The sequence below is a fragment of the Vanacampus margaritifer genome, chromosome 2, assembly GCF_051991255.1.
Source record: "Vanacampus margaritifer isolate UIUO_Vmar chromosome 2, RoL_Vmar_1.0, whole genome shotgun sequence".
Lineage (NCBI taxonomy): Eukaryota > Metazoa > Chordata > Actinopteri > Syngnathiformes > Syngnathidae > Vanacampus > Vanacampus margaritifer.
Genome location: NC_135433.1, coordinates 13,168,340 through 13,184,263, shown reverse-complemented (window position 1 = coordinate 13,184,263; position 15,924 = coordinate 13,168,340). Strand labels below are relative to the sequence as shown.

General features: G+C 39.3%; 1 protein-coding gene across 2 annotated transcripts; it reads right to left on the bottom strand.

Annotated features, from left to right (window-relative positions):
• Positions 1–1,840: 1,840 nt before the first annotated feature.
• Positions 1,841–7,969, bottom strand: ankrd40 (ankyrin repeat domain 40). Of its 2 annotated transcripts, XR_013291319.1 has the most exons (6): positions 7,470–7,969; positions 6,878–7,026; positions 5,923–6,552; positions 4,586–4,767; positions 2,741–3,761; positions 1,841–2,564 (listed from the first exon to the last, which is right to left on the bottom strand). XR_013291319.1 is itself a non-coding variant. In XM_077559212.1 (5 exons), exons 1-5 carry the CDS (start codon positions 7,601–7,603, stop codon positions 3,618–3,620), a joined length of 1,239 nt encoding a protein of 412 aa, XP_077415338.1. In that variant the 5' UTR covers positions 7,604–7,969; the 3' UTR covers positions 1,841–3,617. The 2 variants fall into 2 exon arrangements, 1 of the variants encoding a protein (XP_077415338.1); XM_077559212.1 differs by having other exon boundaries at positions 1,841–3,761.
• Positions 7,970–15,924: the final 7,955 nt, after the last annotated feature.

The following is a 15,924-nucleotide window of genomic DNA, read 5'->3' as shown; positions in this document are numbered from 1 at the left end:
GCAAGATGGCTGCACTCTGGCATCAGCCACACGGGGCCAATTGTTATGCTGCCTGTTTCAAGTGGTGTCAAAATTATGGTAAATATCACATATCGAGTAGAAAATTGCACGAAAATGTCAACTGCTGAATTCCTGCTTCTTTTGACGAAAGTGACGGCTAAAGGTTCTACATTTTTGGGCGTCATTACTGATTTTTATTGTGACATAAAATTGGAGGCGGGGGGGAAAAAAGTGAATTGTTTACTCTAAACACATTGAGGAATCGGTGCACTTAATGCACTGTTACACTTTTCGTACAATATGCGTTTAAAGACCTTTAAAAATGCGACAAAAAACAGCACTAGAGATTATTTAAATAATGTCAAGATTTCATTTATAAGGATGGACTGGAACATAAGCACTGTGATAGAGGGGGGATTGCTGTTCTCGACATTCTGTTACGTGAATTCACGTTCAGATAATTTCCGTTTACACCGTCGGACCGCTGAAGTGGAGAAAAAAAAAAAGGAGCGACACAGTCGCCACTATGCTTTCAGCCATTCACGAAATGAGATAATTAAACATACAAACATGAAATGACAACACTCCCAAAGAGCATGGAGGAGATGCCACCGCTCTCCAACTCAATTAATTCCAGGTTCCTGATGTCATTCGCCAAATTAACAGCAAACAATATGTGACTTTGGGCCTAATTACAGTTCATAAATCCAGTTTTACAACACATTGCAAACAACAATAATGAGCAGGTTAAGCGTTGCGGGAAAATGGACGGATGGAAAGATTTCATTCAAACTAACAAAAATGGATACAATTCTTAAGATAAGCGTACATCCTAGATAGCATCAATCCCTGCACTGTCCACTGAGATGATGCAATATTTGTGCTCCTTGGTTTGCTTTGCCTGAACATCTGCTCACCACATGGGACTGTTGTATCCATTCATTCAAGAGGCGTCACAGATATGCAAGTTGTACGAGTACCACCACAACTTAGTGGTTGTTTATGTGCTTTACATCTGAAAGGGAACATAACAAAAGGTCTTGATGATTTGGGGCATAACAAAATGTACTGCGGTGGCTTGTTGTGAGAACCTGGGTCAGGTTACAATATACAGCTGGATGGTGAAGCTCCAGGGGGCGGGGGTCAAAGTTTTGACTCGCAATTGGTTTCAGTGTAGGCTATTGTTGTAGTGAGTAATCGTACATGTACAGCAACGTTGGGAATATGAACTTGTCTTTTTAACTGTACTTTCCTCATTTGCCATGTTTTCATTGAAGAATCAAATTGGAATAGTCCATGGCTAGCGCACATCGAATCTTCCATACGTATGTCCATGTAAAAATGCCTCATCATACTAGCCGAGATTATTAATTGGCACTAATATAGCAAATGTTAAGATTTCCTGAACGGATATAATAATTGAATGGTGGGTTAGCTCAAAGAGAAGAAATTGGTCCAACTTTAAAGAATCAACTGTTATGGTTGAAATGTTCCATTTAAACAAATGTCGGTGGTTTAAACAACCAAGATGGCATGATTGATTTGTTAAAGGACATCATTTCTATTTACATATCAACTTCAATTTAGATGCTTAAAGAAAACGCACACTCTATCTGCACTGACTACAAGAAGCGGCTTGCAGCGGAGGAAAAAAAATGAACAAATGGCTATTGATGTACCAGCTGACTCTACCTCCCTCTAGTGTTTTTAATGTTGATAAGCGGTTCAGATAATGGATGCATGGAATGTCAACTGTATTGGAAGATGTTATCATACCTACGACACGTCAGACTCGACATCGATAAGAAGGCGTGTTAAAGTAAGGGAGCCAGAAAAGAGATGAAGTCATTCACCATGCTTTTATCAAAGAACACAAACAGGTCTCCAGAACCAAAAACACAGCTTCAACAGTGCTTACGATTATGTCTGCAAGTACACAGGACACACCTTTTATAAAAATATCAGACTCTGGATGCATAGGTTAAGTCAAACTCTATTCTGCTTTAACTCTAGAACAACCCCACAAATATTGTTAGTCCTCTCCTTTAAACATGACGCTCGCACCCTGTCTAGCCACACTTTCTCTCAACTCATTTGAGTCTTAATAAAGCCTTTAGCATTGTCTTTACCTCACATTGCACTTTCATCAGACAACGGCCCCGCCGTGCTTCAACTTCAGCTTCCGACATGAATGTTTTGACACAAACACAACAGGCCTACCCGGTTAAAAAAAGGAAAGAAAACAAAACTATGCTTATTAATAAAAATACATATATAATAAAGTAAGAGCTTCGGGTATACATTTGAAAAGTGGACAGTTAGCACTGGGTAAGAAACCTTTTGATTGTAGGATGTACAACGTGAGGCAGTCTACGGCACCACTCTCACGAAATGAGGCCCAGGATTAATAGAACACAACGGATGAGCAGCATTAACATTTCCATTCAATGTAAGGCTCTTCACATGCCCATTACCATGAGTTAACACACAAAACTTTTGTGTTAATAGTCATCTTGTCAGTGCAGTTTGAGGTTAGGTCAAACAGACTTCAGTTATAAAGCTACCTGCAATTAGAAACAAAAAAAAGTTATGAGAATAAAAGAATGCCATTGAGAACATTTCCTTTTGGAACAATAACGAGCAGGTGCTTTTTTTTTTTTTTTTCATTCCTATCCACTTTGTAGGACGCAAACTTGCTGAGCTGCATTCCTTTGAGATGCAGATCAGATATTTTGCTTACCAGCAGCTCAAATGAGCTTGGTGAGGAGGACACTTCCTTGTATCGTACAATGCGAGTTTGCAACCTGTGAACGCAAAAGGAACAATTACCTTTGACTTTACTTGTATGAGCCTTGTTAGTTGAAAGCACAATGTGTGGTCCGGCCTCATTAGTGTTAATTAATACAACTGAGGAAAAAAAATAAAATAATATAAAAACCCTTTAGAGATGGTGAGGTATCTGGAAATTTAAAACAACTATTTATGAATTGTAATTGGTACACATGAGAAAACTATAAAAACTAAAATGTTCTTTTCCACAGTGTACTTCATCTCCATCCTGTTGGAACGTGTGCAGACAGCAGTTAAAATGAGTAGTCGGAAAAGACCAAGTCTAACGGAGGTCCCCTCTGCAGAAAAGACACTAAGGTTGAAGCAACAGCATGTATGAAGGTGTGCAAGCAAGCTGCAACACGTCTATTGTAGCCGCTCTGTTCTGTAGCGCTTGGATCAGTGAGGGTTAATCAAATAGCGTGCGACACTTTGCTCCACGGCATGTCCATATAAGGCTATTGCAGAAACCCCAGGAAGACAAGCTCATGTCCCCAACCCACCCCGTGGCGTTCCCCTGGAGTCTTGGCACGAGGTGCACTGGGTGGCAATGGAGAGAGGGGCCCAAATACTTTCTCTCATAATCCATCAGTCATCTCTCAGAACTAGCTCGGAAACACTAAAGCAGCAAAAGGGCCCGGAGGGGGACAAAGAGCTCAAGAACGTGAAAGACGAGAATCCCGCTAAGAAAAGTGGCAGAAGCTCGACAAGGGATCCGGCAGGCAACAGGTTAGCGGCTGCTCGAGTGTGACTACGGAAGTCCGTGAGAAGCAGGGAAAGCGGGCGCTCTAGTAGGTGAGGCGCGAGGCCTTCATGTTGTAGCACGGTCTGTCAGTCAGCCCCCCCGTCCCGGAGAACAGGGACAAGCCCTCGGATTTCTCCAGCACAACCTCCAGCTCCTGAAAGTCCTGCAGCCGGGCGATGTCTTTGTCCTGGGCACAAGAGGGACATTCATTCCAGATTTCATCAGTCGTTGAATATCGCAGCCACATGAAGCAGCACATTTCAACTTGCTCCTGCAATCCCTCAATACATCAACGCCATCAGGATTTTATTAACCTGCACAAAATGTATGGTGCATTAGGGCTGGACGATTAACCGAAATTTTATAGCGATTTCGATTTTGGCTCCTCTCAATCATTAAGATGTAATAATCGAAGAAAAACAATTCATTTGCAGAACGCTGCGGTGCGTTTACAAGTTACCTACATTGTGAAAGGACCCTGAATGCACCATGTAGCTTGTAGCTAGCCCAGAGCGAATCAGTTTTTTTTGTATTTTAAGTTTGTTTTTGTTTTGTTTTTTAAAGCTGCACAGCATTTTTTTTTCTTTCCCTCAAAATTCAAGGATACAAATATGTATAATACCTGGGAATAGTGTTCAAGAATAAATGTGATTCAACGAGATGTGATGAATGAGCGTAAGGCTATGATCATAGTTTTGAGTAGTTGAGTTTCAATAGCTGAGAAAAATATTAGGTTTTAAAATCAATTAATTATTGTTTTATTAATCATGATCTCAATCTCAATCAAAATAATAGATTTGTGATGATTATAATGAACTATAGAAAGCCTCAGTGTACACAAACTTGTCACACAAACAGACAAAAGACTGACTATTTTGAATACTTTTGATGTGTATATTGAGTCACTTTAGAAATGGTCAGGTGAAAGAATGGCACTGACTGTATAGTTATTGGTGTCAAAAAAGGGGTTAAACTTCAAAAACGAACAAGGATAAGCAAAGCATATCTTACCTTTCTCAACATGGTGTTTGGCAGCTTGCGGATCTTCTCCACATGTTCAGCGCTGATGTCCAGTTCACGGCAGCACACCCTCAGCAGCGAACGATACGTGAGCTCCTGGCGGTCCAGCTCCACCTCGATGAAGTCATTCTCACGCGCGTTAGGGTTCTGGATACGCACCTTCAGTACTAATTCTGCAGTGGGAGTCAAGTCACAGGTAGGTGCACCCATTCAACACAGTTCTAATTTAAGTGACAGATTTAAATGACTGCCATATGCAAGTAATCATTCATTTAATTATCTAAATCGAAATATTCATACAACAGCTCGTTCACTGTGTTTCGTCAACCTATCATGTCAGTCCATCCCGCTTCGCATCACATCAATCAGAAATGCGCTATGCATGCAACACAACTTACATTTTCTTTATTGTTATCCATGTTTTCTGTACATAAATAAGCAAACTGCTCATTTGTGGCAGCACCTTAGAATTTTATTACAGCTGTCAGTCTTTTGGCTAAGGAGTCCATCAGTGTGATACATCTTCATTAAGGCCCAAATCCAGCTAAAGAAAATTTGCCACATTGAAGTATGATATTCTTTTGTTGATGAGCAGTGTACTTTTGGGATTGGAATTGTTTGTCTTTCCGTAACTCTTAGTTTTTCGAAGGTTATTGGTCACATTAATGGTGGGAAAAGTTTTTAAATGATGTATCTTATCTTGGTCTCATTTTTTAATGACAAAAATCTGGCCTTTGAACAGGGGTGTGCAGACTTTTTATAGCTCTGTACATAAAGCAGCTAAATTCTAGTCATCAATCAAAATATAAATGTTTGTCACACTGACTGAAGTGACCATTATTATTGACCAAATAACGACTACTTCCTCAAAAATGTGCTTACTGATTGTGAAATTGCGGCCTGTTTAGTTGAACATAAAGTCATATGAATGGCATCAAGTGGATATAAAGGTTCATCATCTACCATCTTCTATCTGGCTATCTAATGTAATTGTTCTGTCTACTAGTACTATGCATTTGGCATAGATGAACAAAGATACATTATCTGTAGTAAATTACTTTGAACCAATTAAGTGAAACTGGATAATTTACCACAGCACACCTTATGCTGATAGTTGTTAGGGATCTCGGCTTTACTGGTTGATACCCTAATGGAAGTGTCCCAAAAGTACAGTGAAGAAGAATTATTTTTGGTCTGCTTCACAGCAACACAGACCTGGACAAAACTGGTACGGCTTTATAAAAACCCGGGTACGGCTTTATAAAAACCCGGGCCATGCAGTAGTTGAATGACACTTTTGTAAAGGCCTGAAAAGAGTTTACTCTCACCTTGCACATTGACGGGGAAGGTGCTTGTGAAGAAAAATGGCTGAAAAGCTGGCACAGGTCCGCCTGGTTGACTGTAGCCTATCTGCTGTGGGACAGACTGCTGCCTGCTCACTGTTGGGTTAGCGTTGGTCACTGGAGCTTGGACCTGACTGCCATTGCTGCAAGCCAAACCTGGGCTGGGTGAGGCCAAGGGAGGCGAGCACACGGTTCCATTGTGTGGTAAAGCGTGGTTGACCAGGTGCGGCTCAACTGACAGATCCACAGGCACTGAACAGTTTACAATTGTGTGGTTGTGAGATGCGGCCAAGCCAGGTGACACGCCATTTTGCTCAGCCACTGGAACAAATTCCCGGGTCTGAACTTGGCTGTGAGCGATGGGGTTTGCTGGTGGAACGGGGTCATCGGAGGCCAGGCTATGTGACATCTGAAAGTGCTGGTTTGGAGAAAGTGGAGCTGAATTGCTTTCCGTGGACTCAGTGTGTTCCACGGAACCATTTTGTGCAAGGTGCTGCGAAAGGAGGACCTCCATCTTGTTATCCATCTGTGCGTATAAGAAGGGAGGGTTGGACAAATAGTTGGGGATGATTGGCAACTCAGGCTCTTTGACTTCAGGCACGTCCTCAACTTCAACTGTGGAAGGGGAAAAAATAAATACGTTTATACAAGCTTGATGGGTGGAAAAAAGTGTTTGTCTATGTTAAGTCATATACTGACAGATGCTAAATGTGATGTATCTCAATAGTATTAATATATAACATCTGCATTAAGTTATTCCATGAAATAAAAGACAGTTAAATTCATTCCATCCATACAAATACAATACTGCAAAGCTTGTTGCATACGGCAGCCACATTTTTGTTCATATTAATTGGTAATTCTGTATTTTGATCTACCTCACAGAAACACTACAAACAAAAGTTATGAAGCAGAAAAACAATGACTGACAATCCTTTACCTCCTAAAAGGCGTTTGATCTCCGGTTTGGATGTGAGCTGTGACGCCAGCTCATCCTTAGCTGTGAGGATGTCTTTGTCTGCACCACAACTAAGTAAGTAGGACACGATCTGCTTATGGTTCCGCTTGCATGCCCAATGCAGGCAAGTCCTGGTGAGATTAAAGACAATTACGCACATGTAAAAGAGATACCCAAATAGCAATCTAAAACGAGGTTTGAGTGAAGTTAATCTATTATAGGAATGTATAACTTGTACACATGACTACAAAAAAATCCATGTTCATGATTGAAAATATAATTTGACTGTAAATATTTTGTTGTTCAGTGTTTTATTTATTTATTTTTTCTTGAAAGCCCAAATTACCCACTAAAGGGATTTCCAACAGGCTGCTCTAAAGGATTAAGCCGTGATTTGCCTAATGGGATATCACACAGACCAAACCAAACACTTGCAACTCACCAAGCAACTTCTTGAAGTTGTTAAATAGGCTTCAATTATTTACAGTAAGTGAAGGCAAACACGTTTGTGGTTTTCCACGTTAGGGAGACCTCAGCCGCTCACTTAATATTATGCTTTAGTGCTCAAACTTACCATCCGTTGATTTCATTTTGGGAATTGACGTTTACTCCACTCTCTACCAATGTCCGTACTTCGTCAATGTCCCCGATTGCAGACGCCTCTCTCAGTCGCTCCTGGAGTTCTTTATCCAACGAAGTGGTGGACATGTTGGCACAGGTTACGGGATTTCTGAGTTCATATGATATACTAAAGCCTCACGATTTAGCCTGACAACAATGATGGCCAAAGAGCATTAACCGCCGGGCTAAAAAAATAACTACAGTGCCAGCTAGCTTGACTAGGTGATAGCAGTCTTTAGTGCTAATCTTAGATAGTGATAACAAACTGCTTCCGCTAGACTTAACAACGGGATTCTTGAGCGTTTAAAAAGCTGTTTTCTCGTTTGCATTCGGTTCAGTTTGTAGTACTGTTAGTCAACACCCGCAAATTGCAATCCAGTCAATCTTGTCTGCGGTGCCTGCGTTCCTTCTTCGGAGGGTTGCCAGCAGCACCGCCACATAGTGAGGGGACACTTTTGCATGTAACAACGACTATGCAGACCGCATTGAGCATGTTGGTACGTTGCTGCAATACGGCGGTGCGTCCGCCATATTGAATATGGCAAATCGTAAACGAATGCAAATACATTTAACTTCATAAAGCGCCTTTCCTCAAAGTGCATACATTTAATGCCGCTCGTTCAATTATTCAATCACTAATATGGCAAAATACACTTTTAATAATCCAATTACTCTGACTGGTGTCATCGAATGACTATAACTGGTGTCATCATTGCCAACATGTTACCCACAAACGGCAGGTAGCCCCCAAGGGCCATAAGTGGCCAGCAGGCATGTTCTAAAAATTGGATTTCCTAGCAATGCTGTAGAAATGATCATTTGAAATTGCAAACACTTGCAGAGATTTGTCGAAATTAAGTAAATATTTTTCCTACCATGTTAAGAAGTCATTGTCGATAAGTTCCACTAAATGTAATTAAATGTGAATACATCTTGTAGTCCTTCACATTTAAAACCCCTGGGCGTTATTATAGTTTGATTAAATTCTTGTAATTTGTGCCAAAATCTGGCATTTCCTTTGAAGTGTGATAACTTAGTCATTTATGAATATTTTTTTCACTTTCAACCGCTCAAAATGTTCACTGGCATCCGACCTATCTATACATATATAGTTTTAAAAAAAAAGAAAGTTTTTTTTAAATGCCCTCTATCGACAATAATAGCAGTATTATGCTAACAACAAAATTAACTATGCTGTATATATATATATATATATATATATATATGTAAAATAAAGTTCTATTTTGAATATTTCATATGACATATTTAGAGGCTTGAATAAGTCCATAAGTCATAACAATAGATTTTTTCATGCATGCCCAGTTTTCACACAATGGCAGTTTTCTGAATAAAACAAAGTTCTTGTAATTTTGCCAAAATCTGGCATTTCCTTTGAAGTGACATAACTTAGTCATTTAAGAATATTTTTTCACTTTCAACCGCTCAAAATGTTCAGTGGCATCAGACCTATCTATACATATATAGTTTTTATTTTATTTTATTTTTTTAATGCCCCCTATGGACAATAATAGCAGTATTATGTTAATAGCAAGACTAACTATGCTGTATATATATATATAAAATAAAAGACTAATTTGAATATTTCATATGACATAGTTAGAGGCTCAAACAAGGTCATAAGTCATAACAATATAATTTTTTTATGCATGCCCAGTTTTTACACAATGGCATTTTTCAAAACTCTTGTAATTTTGCCAAAATCAGGCATTTCCTTTGAAGTGAAATAACTTAGTCATTTATGAATATTTTTTTCACTTTTAACCACTCAAAATGTTCAGTGGCATCAGACCTATCTATACATATATAGTTTTTGTTTTATTAAAAAAATTGAATGCCCCCTGTGGACAATAATAGCAGTATTATGCTAATAGCAAGACTAACTATGCTGTATATATATATATATATAAAATAAAATAATAATTTGAATATTTCATATGACATAGTTAGAGGCTCAAACAAGTCCATAAGTCATAACAATAGAATTTTTTTATGCATGCATTTTGTATTCATTTATTAGCCTTTGGCGCCACCTAGTGGATTTTTGTGTTAACACTCTAAACACACAAATTCCTCTATTTTCATGTTTATGACTCGTCAAAGAAGCGATTGCATCAGTAATCACGGAAAATGCATTATAACACATCAGGTTTACAGCATATCAAAAACTGTGATTTATAATGGGAGTCAATGAGCCAAAATCGGGCATTATTACAACAACTTCGTGTGAATCTCTCCCTCCTGTTTGGTAATAATTATAAATTACAGCATGGCCCCAATTTGAACTTTTACATTTTTAAACAATCCTGGTAAAATGTCAGGTCCCTAGTGTATTTTTTTCAAATGCTTTTTCTTTGATGAAAAACAGAAAAACAGAAAAAAGCCAGAAAATGGACAAATAATGCCCAGGGGTTAATCAGTATACAAGACTGAAATACACACACTGAAGTGGAAGTCAAAAAAATCTTTACAATAATATCTTCTATGCAGCCCCACTAGCCAAACACCGTATTTTCATTAATGTTGCATTTATGGAATATGAGTTATATCACCCCCTTTTTATTGATCTCTGGCGGCGGCCATTTTGACACTTGCTGTTGACTGAAAATGACATCACAGTTGCTTAGGGCTCAGGTAACGACCATTCACAGCTCACCTGTTTTTTGAAACTGAACTGTGATTTTGTTGTTTCAAAACAAATATTAAGAAAATAAATGAAAATGTTGTTTCAATTTTGACATACATTAACATAGTTGAATAAAACAAAACACAAACTCATCATAAATTCAAAAAAATATATCAGGAAGGGGTGATTAACAATGCTATGTTTTAAATACAAACACAAGAACCCACAGGAAATAAGAAAAAAAATCAAATGTATCACAAGTCAAGCATCCCAGGAATTCCAAAACTAAAATACTGTACATGCTAAAATCAAATATTTGTTCTGCTATTTCTGCATCTGAGAATGGCCTTTGGTGCTTACCCAAAATATATGCCACATTGCCACCTGGCAGCAGCAGGCAGCAGAGTAAAATAAAGCAAGAGAAAAGCAAATGTTATCATAGCACATGGTGAATAAAATGTTATAAATAGGCCATAAACAGGCACAGAAATTCCTATATGCCTTGTCTCATGTCATCTCAAATTGGAAAGCACAGCTACAGTCTCCAAGCATGTTAAGCACAACGGTCTTGTGCTGGTTTTAGGGAGAATGAATGCAATTTTTTCTTTGAATTGGCGATTTTCACTGATCACAATTCTTTTAGCAGCAAATGTGGAACTTTTGTGCATTCAATATAGTGTCCGACTGTCCGTCAACTCGCAAAATGTCAACAATATGCCAGGTGGTCCTCATGTCCAGCCTCGGTTTGATGCGATAGCATACAATAAACATTGAAGACTAGTCAAGTGCAGTTTGGAGGCTGCCTATTGAGGGCCTTAGGGCCTAACACCATCAGAAGCTCTAAACATGTGCAACCTAAATTCTAATGGTTGTTCCATGACATTGTATTCATGTATGCTTCCATTATGTGTATATTGGAATGTTTGTTCCATCAGATGTCAGTCTAATCTGCCCAGGGCCTTCAGAATCAGTATTGCTAGCCGATGTAATTACCAAGTTCTCATCCGTGATGGTCAAAACCATCATTACAACGACCCGTCATTGACGGATGCCCACCTTTCGGCGAGTGCTTCCGCATTTTTGGCAAGCACTTTATGACACGTAGTGTAACACATGGTGGTGGTTTCAGCCGAGGACAGCCTTGGACAGGTGTTGCTGGATATCCAAAGACGTGCCAAGTTCCACTTCTACTATCTTTATTAACTCATTCACTGCCATTGACGGCTATAGACGTCAAAAATGTATTTTAACTATTTCTATTAGTTTAACATTTTTCCCACTTTTGTTAACAAGAGTATGAAAACCTAGATTTTTTTTATTGTATTAGAACACATAAAATTTGTGATTAATCGTGAGTTAACTAGTGAAGTCATGCGATTAATTCCGATTAAAAATGGTAATCGCCTGACACCCCTAATTTTTTAATAATCTTTTCTTAAAAATAAAAAAAGATGATTAAACATTGAAACAAATTATTACAATTATGTTATTTATTTATATAAAAAAAGAAAAGATAATTAAAAATTTGGGCTGTCAGGTGATTAAACTTCACTAGTTAACTCACGATTAATCACAAATTTTATATATGTTGTAAATGTACAAAAAATTCTAGGATTTCATACTCTTGTTAACAAAAGTGGAAAAAAAATGTTAAACTAATAAAAAATTAAAATTAATTTATGACGTCTATAGCCGTCAATGGCAGTGAATGAGTTAAATATATCAAAAATAGTATTTTAAGTTGCCTCGCGTCATGGCAGTGTAGCGGTCTTGTACACAAACATATACTTGCCTTTGATGCAGGCGGCGTGGGTTAGCTTCCCCGCCCGGGACACCACAGTGCGCGCCGCGGCGCACGAAAACGAATTCTACCGTGCGCAGGTTGGAGGGAATCCGGAAAACATGGTCGCCATGATGTGAAGTAGGGACCGGAGAGAAGGCGCTAAAAGTCTCCAGCAGGGAGGAGCGTTGTCCAACAGTTGACCAGGGCACCGTGGCATCCAGGATGAACTCGGCCGGCACCCGAAGGAGTTGGCCGTAAACAAGTTCAGTGGAAGAAGCCTGCAGGTCCTTGTAGGCACATCTGAGTCTGAGCATCACCCACGGGAGCCTGTCCTTCACACCTGCGGCCATGGCTGCTACTGGGAGCAGGATTTGACGTTTCCCACACCTTCATGACTGCAAGGCGAATGGCACCTCTTGGCCTTTTCAGTCCGTGTATTTTTACGAGTCTTTGCCTCATAAAATGCTCGCTGAAAATGCGGAAGCACTTGACGAAAGGAAGGCATCCGTAAGTGATGTGCCGTTGGCCCACAGTTTTGCCCACTTCTGGTTTTCATCCCATGATATCTGACTTTGAGTGTAAAACAGTTATTAACTTGTTACGTGACTTATACATGTGAATTAAAGCATCTTACCCTAGCTCAGCTTTGCCACATCCAATATGGAGGCAAAGAAAATGTACAAATTAGCACCCAAGGTGAGTGGCCATGAATATGTCTATGGCACACTTGGTAGGCCTATCCTGGAATGTCTTTCTGATATAGAGAATATAACATTATGCAATTTGTGTACTGTACTGCGTTTTTTTTTGTTTCATTTTTCCTTTCAGACAATCATAGAGATAATTTACAACATTCACTTTTCACATACAATTATACCCAAAAAGAAAAAGGGCTGACGGGATGAAGGTGAAGCTTATCAATTCCCATTCCCAGAATGCAATAGGAAACAGGCTATAATGTTGAATTTCTTGTCAAACTTTTGTAAATAATCCTTGATGTGTTCAAAGTTAGTGTACAGACTCCTGCTGTTGAAATGGAATTAAAGAGAGTTTACCACGTCCAAATTGAATGATTTGTTGTATCAAAGTCAGCGAAGACGCTACTTGTGAACGAGCATGCGCTCGCCTTGGGTGGCTTGCCTGGTTGGGTGGGCCTGTTGGCCACGTGGCGTCCGGGAAACGATTTACCAATTCCAAATGATTGGTACTAGCTGCAATTTACACACGGACATTACTTAAGATGAACTGAGCGAGGAGTGTGCAGACTTAAGTCTGGGATTGATAACGATATGAATCAATTACTATCATAATCAATGTATATATGATGCGTATAAGAATCGATGGGGACGGGTTACTAATAAGGCTTGGCTTCTACCTGTCAGCCCTTTTTTTGGATGTCAATGTTACAAATGATATTATGTGATCGATGTAACCTGTAATAATGTGTCCGAAAGGAAAAAAATGAATAAACTCCTGCTGTGTTGCTGGTGTCAGGTGGAATCCTTGTACCTTCAAGACATTTTTTGCTCCGTTTAGTCACACCAGAAATACATTGGCCTATGATGGTAAATAACAAAACTAATATGGCTCACATGATGCATACCTGTCAACCTCTGCTGATAACTACCCTTATAAATGATTATGATTCCCCTTACAAACCCCAAAAAAACCTTACAAACACCTTTACGACGCATGTTTACTCGCGGTAACCAGACAGTGTAATAGAAATAACAAAGGTAATTTGCATAAAAAGTCTTTTATTCAATTTAAAAAGTTTACAATGCAATAAACTGTGCCTTCAGTGCTTCCTATTGTAAGCCAATGTGCATGATTTAGCAGACTTTATCTGCTCTAATGAGGGTCTCACTTGTGAGCAACAGTTGTCACAGTTCAATTTCATCTGTAATAAAGAAGTAAGAGTGTCTGTTCCCATTGTCTTTCTGTACTCTGTATGAATTTTCCTCACATGGCTGAAAACCCGCTCGCTGTCAGCATTACTGTGAGGAAGGCTGAGTAAAATTAGATACATCTTTCTCATCAGTGGAAAGCGATCCAGCCCCAAACCAGTTTTCATTTTGAACACATGAGGCCAAAATGTCTCTGGACGAATTGGTTGTCCATCCTGACTTTTCTGAGGGAGAAGATCATCAGGTATTAGTTGATAGTCTTCCCATTCATCTTTTAATTGTTCCTGATCAAAGTCTGGTGTAAACCTGTTTGCAAGCTTAACAATACTTGTGTAATCCAACATCTCTCTCTTTCTTGGGTCCAACACCACCAAGTCACTCAGTATTGTATTCTCAAATGGAAATTTTTGTATCATTTTAGTTACAACAGCCTCGTAGAAGGAGCGAACAGAGGAAAAAAAAGTTGCTTGCATGGCTGGTGTGATGCTTTGCCTGATTTCATCCTCCTCATTGGTGTCTTGGAAGAGGGCCCTGGTGCCCAAGCCAACAGCAAGCCTGCTATCTTCATGCTGCAGGCATCTGTTTGTATAATCAACTGCCAGCAGGCTATCAGCAGATTTGACATGTTCCATTTGCACAAATTTCACCAAGAGTTTCTTTAAGAGTCTTTCCATTTCTGGTAGCAAATCTCCAATCATATATGCCTCTGTTTGGAACACAATATTGAATTGATTTATTTGAGGCAGGATGAAGCTGAGGAAGTGGAGTGTGAGGAGAGTAACAGGGTCTTGAAGTCGATCATGGATGCTTTTCACTTTACCTGCCCTTTCAACATCCGCATGGCTAGCGAAGTAGCTTTTGAGTGCTTCGTACTGAGACAATGTTCTTTCAACCACTTTTTGCAGAGACAACCATCGTGTCGGACAATGCTTTAGGATTTTTTCTTGCTCGGAATTTGTAAAGTCCTGAAACTCTTTAAAATCCTCAATTCGTTTGGAACTATTTTTAAAAAAATAAAATATATCCACTAGCAAGTCATCTATGTTTACTGGCAATGTCTTCAGTCCATCTTTGACACACAGATTGCCAAGATGACAAATGCATCCAACACTAAAAACAGCCCCATTTTTTTCTTTTATCCTAGACAAGACAGAGTTTTTCTTTCCAACCATGGTGTTGCAATTGTCGCTTGCAAATCCCACAACGTTACTCCATGGAATGTCATTTTCTTGTAAAATGTTGTCAATAACGGCAAAGATTGATGCTGCTGTGCCTGATGCCAACTCTGGTAAATCGAGGAGTCTGGTATTTGTGTTCTCCCCATCAAAGAAGTGAGCTAACACAACAAGTCGCTTTTTGGTAGTACGATCATTGCTTTCATCAATCATGAGGGTAAATGGGTGAGTTCTGCAGTACTGAATGACGTCTTGGGTGTAGCCACGTGCAAGGCTCTCCTTAACAATCATCGTAGCCTTGGTCCTCCGACATGGAAACTCCTGCAAAAATATAATATTAAAATATAAAATTTTAATTTTTGACACGTGCCATAAATGCTGATTCATTGTAGATATGAATGATAATAATAATAATAATAATAATAAATTACCTTAGCTGTTTGTGAATCCGGAAACATAACTTTCACCAAATCCGAGAAGTGGTCCGCAGCTGTGAAAGCAATGTTGTGCTCAGCAAGAAAATGGCAGAAGAGAATTTCCGCATTTGTCGTTTTGTGGGATGCTGCAGGATTTGCGGTAGAGACGAAGTGCTTGGTTAATGGGACATGTGAATTGTTTTTTTTCACATTCTCCACGTGTCCGGCAGTTTTAAAGTGGCTCTTCAGATCGTAAAATCCACTCGCAGCAACTTTCACGTCTTTATTGCAAGGGACACAGAATGAGAATTGAGTGCCTCTTAACGATGCTTTAATCCAGCCAGCATATTCACCTTGAAGTAACTCCCATTCTTTCTGGTGTCGACCCGATCCTTGAGTTCTTCGTTTCTTACTAGGTGGCTCCTCCATGCTTGCTTCCACGATATTTACTCTATGTATATCTACGCATGCGCATGTCAGCGC

Coding starts and splice junctions, on each gene's coding strand:
- ankrd40 (XM_077559212.1), bottom strand. CDS start 7,603: ATGTCCACCACTTCGTTGGATAAAGAACTCCAGGAGCGACTGAGAGAG. Junction 7,027..7,469: donor CAAAATGAAATCAACGGATG/GTAAGTTTGAGC, acceptor TAATCTCACCAG/GACTTGCCTGCATTGGGCAT. Junction 4,768..5,922: donor CTTCCCCGTCAATGTGCAAG/GTGAGAGTAAAC, acceptor CTCCCACTGCAG/AATTAGTACTGAAGGTGCGT.